Source organism: Penicillium malachiteum, assembly GCF_028827825.1.
Source record: "Penicillium malachiteum strain IBT 17515 chromosome Unknown utg000001l:1.0-8184562.0:1.0-8186909.0, whole genome shotgun sequence".
NCBI classification, from domain to species: domain Eukaryota; kingdom Fungi; phylum Ascomycota; class Eurotiomycetes; order Eurotiales; family Aspergillaceae; genus Penicillium; species Penicillium malachiteum.
In genome coordinates, this window is record NW_026643094.1 from 4,742,546 (window position 1) to 4,763,136 (window position 20,591).

The 20,591-nt window shown below is 44.9% G+C and overlaps 8 protein-coding genes across 8 annotated transcripts; 6 read left to right on the top strand and 2 right to left on the bottom strand.

Moving 5' to 3' along the window:
- Positions 1-200: 200 nt before the first annotated feature.
- On the top strand, positions 201-949 carry N7483_001766 (putative SNF7 family protein Fti1/Did2; the record flags this gene model as incomplete). Its single annotated transcript, XM_057085203.1, has 2 exons — positions 201-245; positions 356-949. 2 exons carry the CDS (start codon positions 201-203, stop codon positions 947-949), a joined length of 639 nt encoding a protein of 212 aa, XP_056951352.1.
- Positions 950-2,086: 1,137 nt separating this feature from the next.
- N7483_001767 (uncharacterized protein) lies at positions 2,087-3,457 on the top strand (the record flags this gene model as incomplete). Its single annotated transcript, XM_057085204.1, has 1 exon — positions 2,087-3,457. One exon carries the CDS (start codon positions 2,087-2,089, stop codon positions 3,455-3,457), a length of 1,371 nt encoding a protein of 456 aa, XP_056951353.1.
- A 974-nt stretch (positions 3,458-4,431) lies between these two features.
- N7483_001768 (uncharacterized protein) lies at positions 4,432-6,912 on the top strand (the record flags this gene model as incomplete). Its single annotated transcript, XM_057085205.1, has 8 exons — positions 4,432-4,619; positions 4,684-5,181; positions 5,234-5,466; positions 5,546-5,759; positions 5,817-5,955; positions 6,002-6,078; positions 6,124-6,197; positions 6,251-6,912. The coding sequence occupies 8 exons, from the start codon at positions 4,432-4,434 to the stop codon at positions 6,910-6,912; spliced, it is 2,085 nt and encodes a 694-aa protein (XP_056951354.1).
- Positions 6,913-7,861: 949 nt separating this feature from the next.
- On the bottom strand, positions 7,862-8,524 carry N7483_001769 (FAD-dependent oxidoreductase; the record flags this gene model as incomplete). Its single annotated transcript, XM_057085206.1, has 2 exons — positions 7,862-8,141; positions 8,238-8,524. 2 exons carry the CDS (start codon positions 8,522-8,524, stop codon positions 7,862-7,864), a joined length of 567 nt encoding a protein of 188 aa, XP_056951355.1.
- Positions 8,525-12,028: 3,504 nt separating this feature from the next.
- On the bottom strand, positions 12,029-13,600 carry N7483_001770 (uncharacterized protein; the record flags this gene model as incomplete). Its single annotated transcript, XM_057085207.1, has 3 exons — positions 12,029-12,326; positions 12,413-12,862; positions 12,912-13,600. The coding sequence occupies 3 exons, from the start codon at positions 13,598-13,600 to the stop codon at positions 12,029-12,031; spliced, it is 1,437 nt and encodes a 478-aa protein (XP_056951356.1).
- A 594-nt stretch (positions 13,601-14,194) lies between these two features.
- On the top strand, positions 14,195-14,942 carry N7483_001771 (P-loop containing nucleoside triphosphate hydrolase protein; the record flags this gene model as incomplete). The annotated part of the gene is made up of 3 exons (XM_057085208.1): positions 14,195-14,385; positions 14,445-14,770; positions 14,827-14,942. 3 exons carry the CDS (start codon positions 14,195-14,197, stop codon positions 14,940-14,942), a joined length of 633 nt encoding a protein of 210 aa, XP_056951357.1.
- Positions 14,943-15,364: 422 nt separating this feature from the next.
- Positions 15,365-17,233, top strand: N7483_001772 (tetratricopeptide repeat protein; the record flags this gene model as incomplete). The annotated part of the gene is made up of 6 exons (XM_057085209.1): positions 15,365-15,789; positions 15,842-16,097; positions 16,151-16,172; positions 16,277-16,700; positions 16,752-16,931; positions 16,984-17,233. The coding sequence occupies 6 exons, from the start codon at positions 15,365-15,367 to the stop codon at positions 17,231-17,233; spliced, it is 1,557 nt and encodes a 518-aa protein (XP_056951358.1).
- A 767-nt stretch (positions 17,234-18,000) lies between these two features.
- Positions 18,001-19,153, top strand: N7483_001773 (ceramidase; the record flags this gene model as incomplete). Its single annotated transcript, XM_057085210.1, has 5 exons — positions 18,001-18,056; positions 18,116-18,189; positions 18,243-18,389; positions 18,451-18,735; positions 18,801-19,153. 5 exons carry the CDS (start codon positions 18,001-18,003, stop codon positions 19,151-19,153), a joined length of 915 nt encoding a protein of 304 aa, XP_056951359.1.
- Positions 19,154-20,591: the final 1,438 nt, after the last annotated feature.

A 20,591-nucleotide genomic window follows, 5' to 3' on the forward strand; every position in this document is an offset into this window, starting at 1 on the left:
CTGTGTACTGTGTACTCTGTACTTCATACTCGGTGTTGACTGTTAACTGAGTTGACTGCCCAGGTGATCTACGCTACGCTGAATGCGGTCAGTGACGTTGCCACGCGCCAATTCTCTCCGCCCCAACTTTGGTCCTGGTCCTCGTCTCTCTATATACATATCCTCTTTTCAAACATCCTCAATCCTCTAAATCAGTCACAATGGTTCGCAAAGATCCCATATTCGAAGCTCGCACAAATGTCAAGGTGAGTTTACCTCCACATCCTCTATCACAACCCACATAACTCTCCCCCACTTCCCCTCGGACGATCCTCATCCCATCAACATCCCAATAACCCCTCACTAACAAATCTAGCTCCACTCAAACCGGCTCAAGAAAGAAGCCGCCCGCGCCGAAGCGACCTACAAATCTGAAAAAGCCAAAGCGGACAAAGCGATGAAAAACCGCGAATTCCAAATCGCCCGCATCCACGCCGGGTCCGCCGTCCGAGAAAAGCGACGCCAAGTGACCCTTAAATCCGAAGCGGCGCGCGCCGACGTAATAATCAACGAGCTAAAAGCCGCACAAAGCACACGGGATACATCACGAACACTAGCGCTTGCGTCTCGGGGATTGGACGCTGCCTCGAAGAGCGTGAATCTGGAACACCTAGTAGCGCATGCGAATAACTTCCTTGCGCGATCGGAGGATTTCAAGATTGCTAGTAGTGCGATTGAGGATGTTGCGCAGGGTGTTTCGATGCAGGAGTATGGGGCTGAGGGGGAGTCGGAGGTTGACCGGATGATGGAGCAGTTGGCTGATGATGCGGGTGTTGATATGCGCATGGCCTTGGAGGCGGATAAGGCTCCTGAAGCGGAGGTTAAGGAGCCGCAGCAGGGTGTTAAGGTGGATGCGGATGTAGAGGATGGGTTGAGTGCTAGGTTACAGGCTTTGAGGGCTATTAACTAACACCCTATGTGTGGTTGATATTGATTCTTGAGACCTGGACGTCTTGTATGAGGCCTCTGCTTGCTTTTCTTCCGACCTACTCTGTCTCTCTGCCTACTCTATACGCTCTGCTCTCTCAGCCCTGTCCAGTTTGTCATTTTATCCGTCTCCCTGTTTGCTCATTTCATCTTATATGCATGGTTCCCTCGAGTGGAACCGGCAGTGACTGAGTATAGTCGTTGCCCGTCTTTGTTCTCACGAAGTTATGCCCTGGTTGGACAGCATCTGGCTTTTCCTTCTGTCATTGTGTGAGTTAGGAGTTTAGTTTGTGGAATTTGCACTGTATATATGACTCTGCCATTCCACCTGGTTCAAATGTTATCAGAAATGTATTTCCAGTCTCAAGTTAAACCTATTCTTATAGTCCCTGTCCTAATTTTGTTTAATCTCATTTTCATTATACTAGTAATTTCATCCAATTTTACTAATTTCCTGCCAAGGCAACAGCCATACACTGATTGGATCTAATATCGGCTCGGTTAACCTACTCTTTCTTGCCAAGGAATCATCAATTCGACTCAAAATCTTCAACTACTTACTGATTCTACTAGGTATTATTATATCCTATATATTTCTATTTAAGTGATTCATTAATCGAGTATATTACCTACTATACATCTACCAATATTACCATCAATCTTATAATTCATTCTCAACTTGAATTATTTTGATGATTCTGAAAGTCTCTAAGCGAGAACCTTGTAATCCGAGTCAGGGTCCAGGCTAGTATCCAAAATAACTACACTAAAAAAGACCCTAACAGACCCTAACAGACCCTAGTCAACTTCACTAGACCCTAAATGATCCCCAAAACCCAAATAAAAGACCCTGATTTCATGCAATCCCTTCCGATCCAATCATCTCTCAACGATAGCCCCTCCATGGAGACTTTGTAGCCTCCTCTAGACCCAATTGAGGCTCTTCAGCACCATGAGGCTTTTCTTTGCCCCCAAATAACAGGGTTCTGAGCGCCACCGCTCCATTCAAATACCCAGCCATGGGCTCAGAGGGACTTGGGATTTCCTTTTTTGTTTCTGTCTCTGTTCTTTTATATCACTTGAGGGGGTTTCTGTCGTTTCTTATTCAAGGGCCATCATCATGGCACCTCCACGCTCGTTTTTATACATCTTGTCACTCGTTTGGACATTTACTCTTCTTCCCCTTGTACTGGCAGCTCCATGGATCGTGACCCAGGACTACGAACAGGTCATTGTGACTGAATACGCCTACGATGACTTCTATGAGACGGCCGATCCTACCATCTCCACCTCAATCGAGCAGATCATACCCACTGTGACCTCATTACCCGTGGCCCTGTCAACCATCACCTCCATTGATGAGTACTCCTCTGTGACCATCGTTCAAAAATTATACCCTACAAGTGTGGGAACCCCCGTGCCCTATGACTACGGATACTATGGCTACGACGACAGCACCGATGATGGCTACCATATGACCGTCTACGTCGTAAACATCACCTACACCGCACCAACAGCCTGTTCATCGGGCTGGACAACCGCCAGCCCGGTACCAGTGTACCCACCGTACGATATTATGGACGCTCTCCCTACAACAGCGATGTCAACATCTCTATCAGTTGACAACAGCGAGCCCTTCCAACCCACAACCTATACATACGACTACATCTGGGTTGCATCGACCCAAATCCCATCCAGTTCATTAAGCTACTTGAGTTTAGAGTACTACCCAACAAGCATGTACGATATGTGTGGCGGATACCCAACCGCAACCGCAACCTCCACCAGCGATAGCAGCGAATGCGAATACGGATACTGTAGCTACTACCCCAATTACTGGGATGAATCCGATAACTGGTGGTTCGACAGCTGGGAGATGGGAATCTCACCATTCGCACTGGTGATGACACTCACATTCGGGTGGATCGGAATCTGGTTAATTGCAGGATTCATTGAAGCATGGGTTCGATTCCGACGATTAATGCTAGGATGGCAAACTCGACGCGGACTTCCTGTTAGTTGGGCAATTACCATTCTCCCATTGACCTTACTTCTACTTATTTGGTTTCGGAAGGGATTCCATGCACGGAGTGAGGAGGATGCGGCTGAGTTGAGGAAACAGTGGGATGGGTTGGGATTCTGGAAGAAGCTTAAGCTTTACTTTGTTTGGGGTTTCAGGTTTAAGTACCCGACTATCCTTGGTGAAGCTCCTCCCAGAGTCAACCCGAGTAAGAGACCTGGTAAACAACAGCGGGAGTCTTTGTTGAGTCCTGCTGGTGTGCCTCCTGTTACCGAGATTTCCCGTGATGGCGCTGTTGCTGCGGATCCGGAGTTGGGACAGGTGCCTGGGGATGAGAGTTCGAGGGCTACTAGTGAGGCACAAGAGCAGGTTCCTGTTCAGGCTTCGGGAGCTTTGGATGGGAATCGTGAGGGACATCATGCCACTGGCAGTGATGGGCAACACGATAGTGATGTTGGTCGGGCTCAGTAGCTGACTGTGCATACATATGGAGCCTGTTCTTGTGTTGATGGATTCAAGTTCCACTGGAGTCAATCGCGATCCAGATGCATACATATGTGCTTGATTCTATGGCGACTATTGGTCATGTCTTGATGTGTTCATGTTCAGACATTCAAATTTTGATTAGAGATACCTTCTAGCCAGTTTATACCTGAAGATTTACATACTCATTAATAATATCATCTTCAGACGAAAGATCAATCTCAATTTGAAAATACAGTAGATCTGAGTGCACCAGGGCAGTGACATTACAAATGTTGCATATGTGAAGTTTATACATAGTACTTACTATTAGTAGGGAATTCAACTTGAACTGACTAAATACCCGTGGTCTACATACAATGATTGTATCTGGACCTTGGGACCGCCTGGGCAGTTGACTAAGACTGACCTCGGGAGTCTACGGGTGAGTGCTAGTGGTGGGTAGTATGAACACTATCAATATATATATATTCGTCCATGAAGGATGATACCAGCACTTCAAGTTGAGTACAGAAACTTCAAGATTCAAGCTCATATATGGGTTGAAATTCAAACATTCAATGTTTAAGGCCAAACTTCAAGTTTGCACAGACCAACCTTGGAAGGTACAAACGAATGACAGAATTAGAAAAAAAAACACTCAAAAAATAAAACGATAGAGCAAAATACAATATCTTGCCTGAATGAAATATTCAAAAAAGTGCCAAAAAAAGAATTCTCAGGTTTTGGTTTTTTAGGAATAGCCGAACGGGGGGGGTCGAACCCCCAACCTTGAGATTAAGAGTCTCACGCTCTACCGATTGAGCTAGCCCGGCAGGGCTGGTTGGAAGGGGTTCAACTTATGGCTACATAAACCAAAACATATATTCTCTCCCCCTCCCTTCATCCGAACACCCGATCAACCTTGAATGAGGGGACTTGTGTATACACTCAAACCCCCCGGAATATATATATGCATACCTATGGAGGCCGAGTCGATACAATACACCCCTAGCCAAAATGGAAAACAGCCTGCATGTCTGAACTGCCGGCGGAGCAAGATCCGCTGTAATAGGCCTGCAGGACAGCCGCGTTGTGAGAAATGCCAGGCTAGTGACGTGGATTGTATCGTGCCGAGTCATCATGTTGGTCGGCAGAAGGGAGTTAAAAAGTGAGTTTTCCGCACTAACTCCAGACTTTCAGATGGCTAGAATACTGATTTATGGTGATTCCAGTAAACGCAAGGGGTTGGAGAAAGCAATCCACCAGATAGAACAAGCTATCAAACGACCAAAGGTCGATTCTTCCAATCCTGACGAGGCTCAGAAAGCAATTACTGGCCTCCAGGACTTGCTCAGTCAGTTTCAGGGACAGTTGCAGAGTGGGTCTACAGATAGCTTTACAGAGAGATCTGATCAAGCACGGAATCTCCCATCTCCGCGTGATCCCAATACAGACGAGAATCTTGCTCTCGATGATGCAGAAAACCCGCTACAATTACTTGCGCGTGCCTCAGATCTACAATTTTCACCGACGGGGCTGCGTCGAGTCCCGAAATCATCGCAGCCGGTCATAGTACCGTCGACGGTGCCACAAGACTTCAGTCCGTCCGTGGACTTTGGCGCGAAATCATTTTTCGTACCTGTCAGAGCTAACTTAGATATTGGACCTGAACTTGATCCTGTCGAGCTAGGGTTAGTTACATTCGACGAGTCCGAGTCTTTATTTTCATTGTAAGTGTATGGAAAGAAGAAAGACAGCAACTCCAATAATAACCATATACAGCTTCTATCAAAATCTCGCTCACACACGATGGGGGGCTGGACCCCCTCGTACACACAGCCAGCTTTGTGCGAGCTCAATCAGCTTTTCTCTTTACCTCGATTATGGCCGGAGCGGCGTTATTTCTTCCATCCGCTGCGGCATTAGCAACACGACTAGGCAGGCATTGCAAATGGCTAGCCAAGCGAGTGATGACAAATCGCCATCGATCCGTGGAAATTGTTCTCGCTTTTATGGTAAATGTGCCGTGGATGGCACCTGGTGAAAGACTAGGTGACGATGATACGTGCTCATATATTGCAATGGCACTTACAGTGGCGTTGGATTTATCGCTGAATAAGATTATCACGCCGTCTTCAAGCTTTGATCGGGATCTCCTGAGCCGGCTTGCGAGGGCTGACTGTATCGAGGCGAAGAGGGCTATGCATATGGATGGATTCGATGATGTCGATCCTGATTCGGAGTGGGGACATCGGTTGTTACGAAGGCGGGAGAGAGCCTGGATTGCCTTGTTTGTTGTCGAACGAGGGTGAGACTCTTTTTAACTGTCTAGTATTGATGTCCTTACTGATATGTCTTGGTCTAGTGTCTGTCTTGCCCGCGGAAGAAGCTACACTGTGCCACCAACGGCGCTTATTGAGAATTGCGATGTATGGCATCTCTCAAAGATTGCAGACCGACGAGATGGACCGATGAACTCCATGGCAGTTCTACGAAGAGATCTTGTAGGTAATAATCGCAAGAGAATCGGGGTACAGCTAACAATCACAGGACGAACTGTTCAGAACCGTCAAGTCGAGTTGTGACAGCTATCGCATCGTTGATACTGGATCCGAGGCAGCACAATCGTAAGTTGATGAAGGTTATCAATGAATAAAGCTAATTCAAAACAGGATCAAGTCCACTATTGAAAATTTTTACAACCACTGGTATGAGACCTGGGCATTAGCAATCGGCGAAGGTGGAGGTCAGTCGACAAGAACCCTCCTCATACTTATAGTCACCACTAACAAAGTAAAGCACGCTCTCTTCCACCATATGTCGAAATTCTCGTCACACATACCCAACTATCCACATATGGTGGTGTCATCAACCACCCTACTGCACCACTCGAAGTCAAGCGATTTTTCCGCGTAGCCGGCCTCTCAGCCGCTTTGAATGTGCTTCGAGCCGCCATTCAAGGCGAATCATGTCTAAAATCCATGCCAAATAACACCGTGATAATGATTTCCTTCGCCGCATGCTCTGCACTTAGTCTCAGCATAACTCCAGGGGATAGTCGATCTAGTCTGGCGCCTAGTGTGCGAACCTTGATCGAAGAAACAGCCGGGGTTCTCGAGCGAATTGGCGTGACACCAAGCCACCGAAACGGCTCTTCCGTGCTATATGGGCGCTTTTTACGAGAACTTGTTCGTCGAGCTCCCACGATGTCTGATCAACCTGATCCTATGCTTCCGTCCACATTAGATCAGAGAACACCTTTAACCGTCACACAAGCGACTCTTCCTCCAGGTGGTCTCTGGACAGAGCCTATGCAATTTTCTGCTATGTCTGATAATCAAATTATCGATGCTGTTAATCGGGCGGGAAGTACGTTTGGTGCATCGATTCCTGATGTCCCTGTTGATGATATGCTTAGTTGGGATTGGCGGGATTTTGCCAATACTGATTTTGGATTATAGGTTTAGTGTTGGATGAACCTGGAAGTTACCTTGGTTTTGATTTTCTTTTCTGTTTAATCTGTGCACTTGTGATACCATTTGCTTTTCTGGCATCTTCATCCCTCAATTCATCACTTTTGAACCAAGAATGCCCTCTGCTTTGGCTTCAAGTTGGAACTTGAACATATTTACCACACAATGGGGCGGCACAGGCTCTCCGAGTTGCACCCTTTTCACAATTTTATATCGGGATCTGCTTAACTTCCCAGTAATTGAACTTTGGAACGTTTATTCCGTCCACGGATCCCTGGCACTATTTGCTAGTGCACAGGCCGATCTACCTTTTCGAGATATGAGCGTTCATACTAAGATGTCCTTAAGTTCGATCTTCAGTTTTACTTCAACTTGCAAGGGTCGTGAAAAAGAGGGAGAAGACTGGGAAAGGTCTGGGAAAAGGCCTGTCAACATCGACGACATCATCGACGACATAAGCGTATTAAAAAAGGAAGTATAGACTGAAAATATTTTCCGGGGCTAGGCACTCAGAGATAGCCTTGGAACGTTCGTCAGCTCTTAGCGGAGTTTTTGATTCGCATTTTACCCTGTTATCCATCTGGACCCTCTTGTCCTTATGGACTGTAAGAGTCGTTAAGCAACTTCAAAGTTGGGAACCTTGGAATCTTCACAATAGTTCTTCTTCTTCTACATTCAAATGTGATGTAAAGCGTAAAGCTTCCAACTCCCGCAACTTGAAGTCTGAAATTGCCAAAAAACATTTGAATACATTATTCTCCACTATCAATGCATTAGAAGGGTAGTATCTAGACTGGTATAATATATCTCATAAAATTTGAATGGATTTTCTTATACTCCCGTTGACTCAGACATTTGAAGTTGTGCCATCGCTTCCTTCATGCTTAAAAAGGGCATCACGGATAAGATGGCTTCAGTTGCCCCTTTCGTTGTAATCTTACCCTGAGAAGTGCGAGAACCCCTTTGAATCTCTGATGCACGGGGTTGACGAAATGCTATCCCAGTTCTGCAAAAGACTTGGGATATTATCACGATCTAATATATCGGCAAAGAGGGCATTGATACCCTCAACATCCTCAAGAGCCTGGTTCGCACCCTGTCCTTGATACGGAACCATAGCATGGGCTGCATCGCCAATTAAAATTGTCCGACTCTTGACATATGTTGGCAAAGGCTCCTGACCATGGACCTGAAAAAGAGCAACACGAGGTGTGCGGCTGTGTATGTCGTGTCACAAGAGTCTCGATAGTATTCGCAAATGACAATCCGGACCCATCAAACAATATTGGAGCCATCCGGTGGTCATAACTTACCTGAAGACCCGTTGTAGCCACGGTGGGAACCCCTGAATCCCTTCCACCATCTCTGGAACACTCCCTTGAGCATTCCAGGAATATTCCAACTCTGAAGGTCTTTTGAGACTCCAGTCTGGGACTGCAAAGGCTATATTCATTTGCTCATGGCCACGACAGGGGTACATGACCACATGGCGGTTGCCAGTATCCCCAGCAGCAATGACGGTCACGAAGGTGCCTTCATCCTGATTGAACATAACCGGCCATTGACTGTCGCCTCCGACTGCGTCCTTCACAGCATCCATTGGGAGAACAAATCGATACAAAGAAAGACCACAGGGGACTGGTGCTGGATGTGAGGGTGGAATCACCGCTTCCCGTACCTTGGAGTGAATACTGTCTGCGCCTGTAAGGAAGAATTCAAGTTAATGAAGTTCAATTTCTTCAAAATTGTCTTCATCCTCCACATGGTTTCACCTACCAATAAAGAGATCTGCGGTAATAGATATTCCGTCATCAAACTTAACGACCCCAGCCTCTGGCTCAACGCTCACAATATGACAGCCATATATAAAATTGATCGGATCACCCTCCCCGGCATTGCTGGTCACTTTCTCCAGCAAAATATCTTTCAGGTCTTGTCAAAACACAAACCACAACCTTCCGTCACCATCTTGTTCATGATCTAGCTGACTCTTACTCATTTGCTCTTCCTTGATGTTATATGTTCTGTATCCTGAGCCAATCACAGCCCCGTATTTCCTCTTTTCCGATTCCGAGCCGCTTCAGAATATTAATACCATTGATATGAACTCCAAGAGCTGCAGACGTTTCTTTAAAATCTGCGCTCCGGCGTTCATAGATGGTGACATCGTACTGAGGGCATCTTCTGAGGAAAGCAGCGACGGAAAGACCGGCAATTCCAACACCAACTATTACAACGCGGAGCTTGAAGAGAGATTTGTCTGGAAAGACATATTTGCAAGAGCTGGGAAACTTTTCAAGTTGTAAGGAGGTGTGCATTTGGAACAGCTACAGGAAAGAACACGTCTGGGGGGAAGCGCGCGGAGGGGAAGTCTGCCCCGACACGTCGAGAGCTATCTACCTAGCCACCTTGGTCTGAACTATACAGACCACGTGATCTAACACAAGTTTGGGGACAGGCTCTAGTACGGACATATAATAGATCATGAGAGAATGCTCTCTCAGCTGCAGTTTTTCCTAGAAATTGATGGGAGTGGCTCACGATTTTGAAGAGTTTCAAACTGCAGTCCCCACTAATGGCTCAAAAATACCAATTAGTAATTAGGCGTCCTATTCATTAAAGGGCATAATCTTGGCGACCTCAGACTATATTAATTGGAGTCTCTGAGGGTGTGGAGGGTACTGCATGACACCACCTGGGCATCAGAAGTCGTTCGCCCCAAGCGCTCAAGTGCTGCAAAAATCGTGGAAAACCGAGATCTTATCCTCCCAAAAACTAGTAGACCACTGGCATCGAATCAAGAGTTGGGAGCCTGAAAAATGTTAAGTTCGGCCTCATTCTAATGCTAAAGAAAAGTACAAAAATTGCCGACGCTACTGATTAGGTTAGGTACTACCTAGTACTATAGTACTACTATGCGGGAGGACTCGGAGTCTCTTTGAAAACTGTATGATTCAAATGTTACATTAAAACTGTTCCGAATTTTAATTAAATAGGTTTACCCATCTACCTAAGTAGCTACTAGTACGGAGTAATCCGTATCTGCCACGGTGCTTTGGCCTACCTCCTCCGCCTAATTCAGTAGAGCTTTATTAAATTCAAGTTGCTTCTCATCCATGAAGCCTCAGATCTGTTGCCGAAGTCGTGTTTGTGTTTGTAAAGTTATGGAATCTAGTAGTAATCATCACTCTCACAGCTGCTTAATATTACAGAAAGAACTTACTCTCACCACAAGCCGCTAGGTCCATATGTTCATATAATTTATGATACATAATCAAAATCACGCACATACGACCACAGACTCGGAGTGTGGAGAACAGGGCTTTCCGTCCGCTCAGCTATACTTAAGTATAATAACCTATAGCCCTATATCTATATGGATTTTAACTATTCAGATGTCCAGTTCTTATTTTAGCTCACAGTAGAAGATGTAAGACTTTTAACCCTATTTAGGTAAATACACTAACCTCTACCTTCTAGCCTTTGAGTATATAATTATAAGAGCTAATAAAGCTTTATTTAAGCTAAGCTAGGAGGGTGGGTAGCGGTGGCTAAGTAGTAACAGAAGGTGGCATTGATTTATCTACCCTCCTAAGGTCACCAGACATATACTTTGTAATCGTATAGTAGGTAAAGCTGCCACATCTAGCGCCGCCTTTAACGCACAACCAAGTTTTCAATCAATTTGAATTGGCGTTCGAGTCCATATGCACGGCGATATGGCCCGATCGGGAAATATTCAAATGTCGAGGGACTCGGACAGATCGTCCTCAGCCGAAGGAATGGAATTTCCCCAATTTTCGTGTACCGATGTGTCACTGAACGCATCTGTCGAGAGCGGGTCCCGTATTTGACCACTGAGCTGATTCATGGTTTGCATTATCCTGTGAAAGACCTTGTTATTCGGATTACAAGCCATGGCCAGAGCAAGTTCAAGTTCCAGCTTAATGCAAAGCGTCATGGCACCTTCCAAAAATCAAACACTATTTCATATATGAACTTGCCTCCGAGTCATTAAGAGGTAATAGTAGCTAGATATGCCTAGGCTGTAAGAAAGGAGGAAGAATGAGCCTGAGGTCTGTTACAGAGTGTTATTCTCGGAAATGGTTGGACCAATAAATGATCTTGTAATCTTAATAATCTTAATCCCGCTTAGTTACTGAACAACCGATACCTCCAGGGCTAGGTAGCGTGACTGGAGATTATTACTACAAGATATTTTCCTCAGCTCTCACCCCTTCTCACCTTAGCCGGGCGACTCCACGCCAGCGTTAAAACCCTTTAACCTTATACTATATATATATTACTTTTAAAATATATTTAGCACATACGACCACAGGGTGTGGAGAACAGGGCTTCCCGTCCGCTCAGCCGTACTTAAGCCACACGCCGGTCAGTTAGTAGTATGGTGGGTGACCACATGCGAATCCTGACTGTTGTATGTTTTTGCATTTTTATTTATCTTTAAATTCTTTTGGATTCCCCGAGAGATTGATAGTATATAGGCCTAAAATGGCACTTGAAAGATCTTCAAGTTCATCTCCTTCACCCTCGATTCCATTCAAATCTGGCTGTAGAGTAAAACCATCCCACAATGGCAGTGGAGTCTATTCTAGGGCAGTGGAAAAGTTAAGTATAGCTCTTGATCAGTACATTAGACTCAATGATATCAGGACGTGGAAAAGACCAATTGTTAGATGCAGTAACTAATTAATAACCAAAGCAACATCTGGGCAAGTGAAAATCGTCATAAGACGTTAAAAAACAAAGTCTTAAAAAACAAAGTCGTGAGGGAAACAATCTGAAATGACTTATAGCTCTTCAATCAATTTGATACTTCATGGCTGAGAATTTAGCCTGCACTCCAGGGCTTTTTCTCTGATTTGATAAATAGGTGAGAAGGTATCTGAAGCACATTGCTGTCGAATTATGCTTGCGCAACATTTCTCGGGTCTGAAACTAGTCGAACCGTTCGGCAAATCTTGGAATCCCCAGTAAGCCAGTTATCTGAGTCATTCTCATCATAGTCGTCGTCTTGCTTCGGTTTCACAAATCCAGGAGTGTGATCTTCTCCCATCTTTCTCATCTTTCTGTCTTGGTAGTATTAGTCTTCTGGATGATAATCAAGATACCCCTGAGGCATTTCTCCACGGATTTTAGGCTTGCCATCTTCGCCGACAAGATAATGAGTCGCATATAGGCGAAGACCACGACCTTTGATTTGACACACTGTGGGAGACCAGAAATCATCAGGCTGCACAAACTGTATGTCGTACGGAATATTGTCGCCTTGAGAATACATGGTGGGCTCCAAAGGTGCTAATTTTTTCCCGAATTTGTTGCCAGCCTGGAATGTAACTCCATATGCTTCGACATCTGAATCTTTAATGAGAACCACGGAACTATGGCCGTTAGCTGATACAGTTAATTAGCTGATACAGTTAACGGCTTATTTTTTGAGTGACTAGCTTACATAGCTTGACCATACTCTGGCATATGCCGGGCCGCAGTGACATGCAAGTCTCTCATCGACGCCCTGCTGCCATCTTGCCAGTTATGGTAAAGAAGTCTTCCAAAGACATCGTAATTGAAGATGTTTTCGTCGACTTTAAGGCTGCCCCATGGTGCGCTGATATCATATTCTGCCGAGTTATTGACCATGTAAAGGTAACCATCCTTGCCAGAAACTAAAGTCGATGCCTGTCCAGCATCTTGGATCAGACGGAAACCGTTTGATTCAGGAAGCCTTCTGAGCTTCTGCTCTTCTTCCTTTTTGTTTTCCTCTGTAAAGTGCTCATCATCGTAAATAACAGGTTCTGGCTGGATAAGTTGGATGGTCTTGTTTGTTGCAAGCTGATCCTCCCCACCAAACTTGGCTATAATCTCATCGTGGAAATGAGTGGTGGGCTCTACTTGATTTTTGTCCCAGCCTTTCGTCCTATTGTAAATTGTTAGCAGTGAAAGATATTTGGGTGAGGCATACATACGAAAGACAGCCGAGACCAGTCTCAAAGAATGTGATTCCCAGTCTCTTGAACTCGTACTCCCATATACCCAGAGCGGAACTGTAAATCCGATTTTTGGCGCCAAACCGAAGCTCAATTCCGCTATCACAGGCATGCCCTTCATTTTTGGAAACTCCAGCTGTCAAATATACAGAGGGCGCGGTATAGATGCCAATGGCCTTCTTCCATGTTCCACCCAGGATATCAAGGGCAGCTTCAACCCCAACGGGTAGAGCTAAATCAGCGGTCGCAACAACGTTTCCCTTTGTAATCTCAAAGATTGGTTCCAGAGACGGCTTGAAGCCCGATGCAATATTTCTTGATGAATTCATCGCATCTAGGGTCAATTCACCCGCCTCAAGGGTAAATCTCGCCCCTGCCCGGAACTCACCATGGGCATCAAGGTAGACACTGGCGGCAGCATTGACAATAACTTGTGGTCCAATGATGATAATATTCGGGATTTTGATCGCATAGAAAGGGATGCCGATGAATTCGTTCTCAATTGTTGTATTGAGTTTCTTCTTATTTCCCCCCTCTTTTAATGCCCTGGCATCCACAGTCACCCCATAGATCGCATCGAAAATGAAATCCTCGTGATTGATGAAAGAAACATGTGCTTTAGTAACGCCTGAGGAGATACTAAAAGCTAATGCCCCGTCAAAGCTCATTTTTGCCTTTGCTCCACAGCTTTCACATTTGACTTGAAGAGCCGCGCCCTCTTTAGAGAGAACAAGATTGTTCTCGTTGCCTCCAAGCATGCTACCCAGATCAGTTCCAAATTGAAGTCCCTTTCCATCAGTCCTGTGATCGAAGTCGATATCAGAGTGATAGGATTGATGGAAAGGCACGCCAAAGGGAACCAGAAGTAATTTCAAATTTATGATTGCGAGAGCCACCATAACTTTGACAGCGGTCTTGATGTTCTCCACTGCTGTCTCTATCAAACCGACGATGGCCTATAATATATTTCTTCATTAGAATCTGGTGAACTGCATGGTGTGATGTCTTGACCTTGAAAATAGCTGTGATTCCTTCAACAATCCAAAAAACAGGCCTCATCTGGCAAGATCGCCCATCTCTTCGTCAGATAGGTAGCGAAGTCCTATCTCATATTCATCAGGAATATCCGTGTTGATTTCATCCGTATTGAAGAACATCTTGGCAGCTGTTCCATTTTGTGTGAGATCTACTAGCGGAACCGGTATTCCGTTTAGGTCTGTCTCTTGAAATTGCTCCGTTGGATCTGGCCGTTCGACTTTGACATGCCCCTTGGTTATCTCGCGCTTGGACAGCTTTGGGTCTCGATAAGTTCCCCAGCTCAGTTCTCCCTCGTGGATCACATCTTTCTCATCTGTCAATTCTGTATTCACGGTGACACAACGATCATTAAAGGTGGAATTCGATGCAATGAAAAAGGAACGGTACTCTCCGTTCCGGTGACTGCACCCTGGTGGTAGGTAACAAGATGAAGTTTCTTGGACCCGACATATTCCTTCCATGATTTTTCAACAGTTTGGAGTGCTTTGTGGTTTTTCAAGCAGACTTCGATATTTATTTTCTCTCCGATGGGACTGTTCGTCGCAAACAGTCTGACGAGGAAAATGTTTACCAAGAAGGGGCAGTCGATATTGTTCAGACTGAAGAATCAAAGGAATTATCAGCGTTGGGGTTAGAGGATAAAGCTGCCTTGATCTCTGAGACGAATGAGATTGACGATTTAGAGAGGGCAACAGGGGAATCCGTGATCTATCAGTATTATTTGCGCTACGTTGGATGGCCCAATGCTGTGATATTTGTTCTCTTCGTGATGATGAATGTCTTCTCTGGTACATACAGTCGTAAGTAAATTTTCCCTTATGCGACCTTCCGATACTCCTAACATCATGTCTATTAGAAATTTGGCTGGAGCAATGGACTAGTCATGGCGGAAGTCAAAAGTCACTCTATGTCACAGTTTATTTCTTCCTTGGAATTTGCAATGTTGTTGGAAATGGTGGTCATGTCTGGTGAAGCGTTCTTTGCGGCCATCAATGATATAACTTTACTAATGAGGTATTAGGGCTATCCTCATTCTGATCTCTCCTTCGACAGCGCGCCGGCTTCATTATGTCATACTGAAGACAGTCGTGATATACATTCAGTTCTCTATTCTCGCATCTTGATCAACTGCTGACATATATGAAGGGCAACACCGCGGTTTTTAGCCGCTGCTGATATTGGGTCAATCCTCAACAGATTTAGCCAGGATATGACCCTTATAGAGAGCGATTTGCCGATTGGCATCTGCTAACATTTAAATCCGTCCGTCAAAATATAATCCAGACTTCCGTTGGCTTCTCGTTTACGACAACGTCGAAGATTTAAATATTATGAAACGCGCTTGGCCTACAGCATCTAGGGGGTCCGTTCTGATACCTAGTCGAGACTCGACCATGGCTTTCAGTCTGGCTTCTCATGGATGTCAGGTCACGCCTTTTGATACGGAAACTGGGTCAGCAGCGTTGCTCAACATCCTTGGACTGGATCTAGAGTCAACAATTTACCAGGAAGAGGCAAAAGCTATTACATGTACTCTCGGTGGATTCATTGTCTGGAGAAAAATATCTCTGAAGAGCTTTCTCACATTGTACAAGCAAAATTCGGCCAGCGTGGATGCCAAGAGCACGATAAGCATGGATTACGGTCATACCCTGGCGACTGTTTGGGAGATAACTTTAAGTCAACTCTTGGGAAGCAGCAAGGTCCTTCATATGGTTTTGTCTTTTCTAGATTCTGACTGTATACATGAGTCAATCTTGAAAGATGGCGCGCTTCAAATAATTGACCCCACTTTGGAGTTTATTGCGGACGAGATAGAGTAAGCATATTGTCCTGTTTAAGTGAGCTCACATTGACTAACATCAAGAAAGTTTCCTGGATGCCCAAGAAGTCCTTCTTCAAGGAGCTCTTATTCAAAAAGCAGGCGAGAACGAAATCATATCTATGCATCGACTGATACAACGTGCAGTCATTCGACGAATGAGTGCTCAAGAACGAAAGAACATGGTTTCCCTTGCAGTTGCGATCCTCGCGGCAAACTTTCCAAATACGTACATTGCCGACGTTGGCCACCAGGTCGCCTCATGGACCTATTGTGAGAGGAGCTTACCACATATTGAAAGTATGGTGAGAAAGTGAAGAATTTAAGATCTTTGTAAATGCGAATCAATCACTTGCAGAACTGCTTCTTCGATGTTCTTGGTATGTTTGAATTTTAATGTTTGGAAAAAAGAAGTTGCTCATCCAAAGCAGGTATCTGTACGAGAGGGAAAATTACACTCTTTCCATTTCATATATTGATATAGCGCTGAAGAGCTTCAACAGTAAAGATACTCTTGCATACGCTAGTGCAACTGATCTTCGAGGTTTGATCAATCTTGACATCCGCCACCCTGCAGCTGCTCTGGAAGACTTTGAACATGCATACAAAATACGCACAGAATTACTTGCCGAGAACGACTCGTTCCTAGCCGCCAGTCATGTTAATATAGGCCTTGCATTCACAGAACTGGGCGAGCTGGAAAAGGCTAGAGACCATCTTCAGCGGACATTTGACATTCGATTATTGCACAACAGCGATAGAATTGGAAACTCATACAGTAATATGGCCAGCTTGCTACTGAGAATGGGAAAGCCCGACGAGGCAGAAGTGATGCTGAAGAGGTGTCCATCACTAAAAGACTTTTCAGATGAGAAATTTCTCAAGACCGGAAATCCAAGATTCTCTGGGTATGTTATCTTTAATTATCAAGATTCTCTGCAGACTCACAGTGGATACAGGGATATGGTTCTCCTCAGCAGGATTAGATTCGCACAAGGGTTTTTCAATGAAGCACTCAGATTCGCTTCCAAAGCCCTGAGTTTTCGGATAGAATACCTGGGTGAGCGTCTCAAAGTTTGTGACTCCCTTTATCAGGTAGCTGTCATTCTTCATAAAGGGGGAAACATGGGACTAGCACAGTAAGTAGTCACATTCCAATACAAGGTGGTCGCAGTTATTAGCATCCCACAGGCAACTTCTTGAAGAGTGCATCAAGATATCAGAAGGACTACCCCAAGTTGAGGGTATAGGACATCTAGCTCAGGCAAACTACAGGCTATCGCAGGTATTGGCAGATAACAGGAAAAACAAAGAAAGCGCAAAGCGTCTTGAGATGGCAGTTGTGCTTAGAAGAGACTTCAAGAGTCTTGATGGAGATTACGCTCTTGTGAATGGGGCTGCATCTGACTTTGAGGACCTTATCCCGTGGATGCTATGGTAATTCATATATCTTCCCCTGACCATATGGCTAATCATAATTTGAACTTGCTGATTGCAGCGCACGGCTATTGTACAGCTTTTTATGACCATGAGCTGGTTGGCGTCATTTTTTGCACAAGACCTATATTTACTACTAGTCGGATAGAGCTTAGATCCAGAATGATAAATTTCTCTCATGTTCATTTCACGCTAGATCCTCGCTACAAATGCGAAATTGAAGTTTCGGCTGAGGAGATAGTGAAGATACTAGAAGTGAGTCATGGAGACTCAAGCAAATATCAGCTGTGCCCCTCCCCTGCGCAGAAGATGCCCAGGTGGATTTACTATTCTTCTCTATGGGATGCTTGGGCTGTTTGGCCCGCAGACATGTTCTAACTGCTGAAAATGATCGGTTTTCTGTGTCTAGATGGGCAATCATGCATTTAAAACTTGAGCTCGTCCAAAATGTGACTGACAGAAACATTGAAGATATAAAATAATAAACTTGAAGAGCTGCCCAGACGGCCCCCAATGTACGGAGTCCCGAGGCGAGTTAGCTGATTAAGAAAGTCTGAAGTCTAGGCTGCAGCCAATTCGGAATGTTGACCAACTCCGAGTCATTAAATGGAGCTCGAATATGAGCCATATTTCTTTTTCATTGTCCTAGACGTGTAATCAGACGATCTCATCGAAGGGGTTCTTCGAACGTAAATCGAACTCTCATTTTGCGCCTCTACTCTATCTTACATACACTTCGCTATTTATTTACCGCACTTCGGTCGACTTAAAATGAGCACTATTGATTTCAAAGATTGTTTTTGGGGCGCTCCAAATTCAAATGCCAAGTCAGTCTGCCAGTGTTATTCTACTTTACGCGTTTCTTGAATTGCTGATCCCCATAAAGCTTCTGCGAGGTCGACTACGCTGTGAGTAGATACATCGCGGAATTTATCAACAGCTTGACAAATGTCGTTTATGGTGAGATAACTCAGGAGCTGCTAAATTCATGCATCTGATTTTATCCTCATCAGTAATCTATGGCATCTGCGGGCTTCGACGACTGCGACGAAAAGTGAACAATGCTGATTCTTTTCGCGTTCTTCCTTATTGGGGGTTGATAGCGGTCGGTATATGCTCGTTCTCATTTCATGTTAGCATGAAATATCACACTCAAATGAGTATGTACCTCTTTATCCCCAAATCAACCTCTCTTGCTCATTCATTCATTGTTTTCAATAGTGGACGATCTCTCGATGCATTTTGCCACCACCCCAGTTTTGCACCGTGTCTTGACGGCCAATTCTAACCATCGACACTCTGTTCTGATTGGTATAGTTCTGGGCTTCTTGTTGCTTTTTCTGGTCACATTCCATATGATGACCGATGAGCTGATCCTCCACTCTATATCATTTGTTGGAGCCGTGACCATCATCGGGATCCAGACTTTCCGGCTCGTTAACAGCCGGACGCAGCCAGGCTCCGCTAGCCGGCGACAGATCTGGGGGATTGTCAAGTTTGGAGCAGGTCAGTAAGCAATTTCAGCATGCACTTCGATTTCATTCATCCAATTGGTAAAATTGTTTTAACAGCGATTTTCAATCTTGGGTACTACTTCTGGCTGGTTGATCAGTGGGCCTGCGGATACTTGACAAAAATCCGAGACACCATCGGACTTCCCTGGGTTTTTATTTTAGAGCTTCATGGATGGTACGTTTCAGAAGACATTTTCCTATGCTTGAAGCTAACTGGAGTGAATAGGTGGCATATTTGTACTGGGATTGGAGCCTACATCTTTATCGCTGTTGTAGATCAACTGGTCTCCGGCGAGAATCTAGAAGATCCCAAGAAGTCAATCGCCTGGCCTGCTTCTTGGGCGGCGACCTCAATTTTTGCAGGTCAAGAACCGTCTGAAGATGGAGAAGTAATCAAGAAACAAAATTGAGATCATACAGAGTTGCGTCTTCGGAAAACAGGTGGGATAACCCAGAGGAGCAATGTCAAGTCCCCAAAATTTATTGGTGCCTGGCCTTCAAATATTTCTGTAACATGGAAGACTGCTCCAGATTTCAGGTCAAGTGGCATGAAGTGGGCCAGTGGATAGTCTATATATCAGATGGCATATAGGTCAGGATTAAACCCACGTCATCAGTCAAGTAGCGGTCTGAGATCAGTCCACTTCGAAAAAATATCACGAAACTCAGACTCCATTGAAGTGACTTTGAATACCATTAATAGATCAAGGTGCTTGTTAAACCATGGCGAACCTGGAGCCCCAGATCCGGAAAATTGCCTTTATCGGGGGTGGACCCTGCAGCACTTGAGGATCGCGGTAGCCAAGTAAGTCGATGAGCTGTTCCACAGTTTCATCTGTCCAGAGTCAATATTAACCATGGCTTTCATAGGTATCTTCTTTCGGAAAACGCTTTTTCCGTGGAGATATTTGAGCTACGAAGTAATGTCGGGGGAATCTGGAATACGGATTCGAAATCGCCGAAGGTTGATGTCGAAGCATTCGGAAGCCCGATCTATGATGATACGGAGTCTAACATACCCAGCGAAGCGATGCAATACTATACGCATCACTTTCCACCCGGGACTCCACTGCTACCAAATGTGAAAGCTGTACACAAATATTTGACAGAATACGCAGAACCAGTTCTTCATCTTGTGAATTTCGACACCAAGTAGAGGATGTCTCACGCCTCCAAGAAGAATCGAGAACAGGTTGGAAGGTGAAAATTCTCGACGCAGAAGAAGGGATTTCGTTTGAACAGGAATATAATGCTGTCGTGGTAGCCAATGGCAGATACAACAAGCCATATATCCCAAACATATCTGGGATCGATGAATGGAAGGCAGTAGACCCAGGATCTTTGATGCATTCAAAAGACTTCAGGGCTTCGGAGCCATTCTCAAACAAGGCAAGTCTCTTTTAGCCAATAAACCAAATCCCATATTGACACAATGAGATAGATAGTTCTCATTGTTGGCTTCTCTTCGTCTGGTACCGACCTGGTCAATCAATTAGAGCCTGTTCGTAAAGATGAAATTTTGATAGCTCGAAAGTCCGAAGACGGACTTTCACCATGGTCTTGATGCCATGCAAAAGGTAGAAAGTTTTATCCTGAACCAATTCACCTCGATGTACAGCGGAGATGTGTCATTTTTGCAGATGGAAAAGAAGAACGAGAGGTCAATTTTGTGATATTCTGTACGGGATATGAGTAAAATTACCCATTCTTGTCTGGCTTACCAGGATTTCGGGACGGAATAGGAGAAGGTAACCAAAAAACATTTCTTCATACATTCCATATGGACTTTCCTTCTTTGGCTTTCGCCTTCTGTCATTGCGTGTCGTTGCATTCCCCTTCGTTGAAACG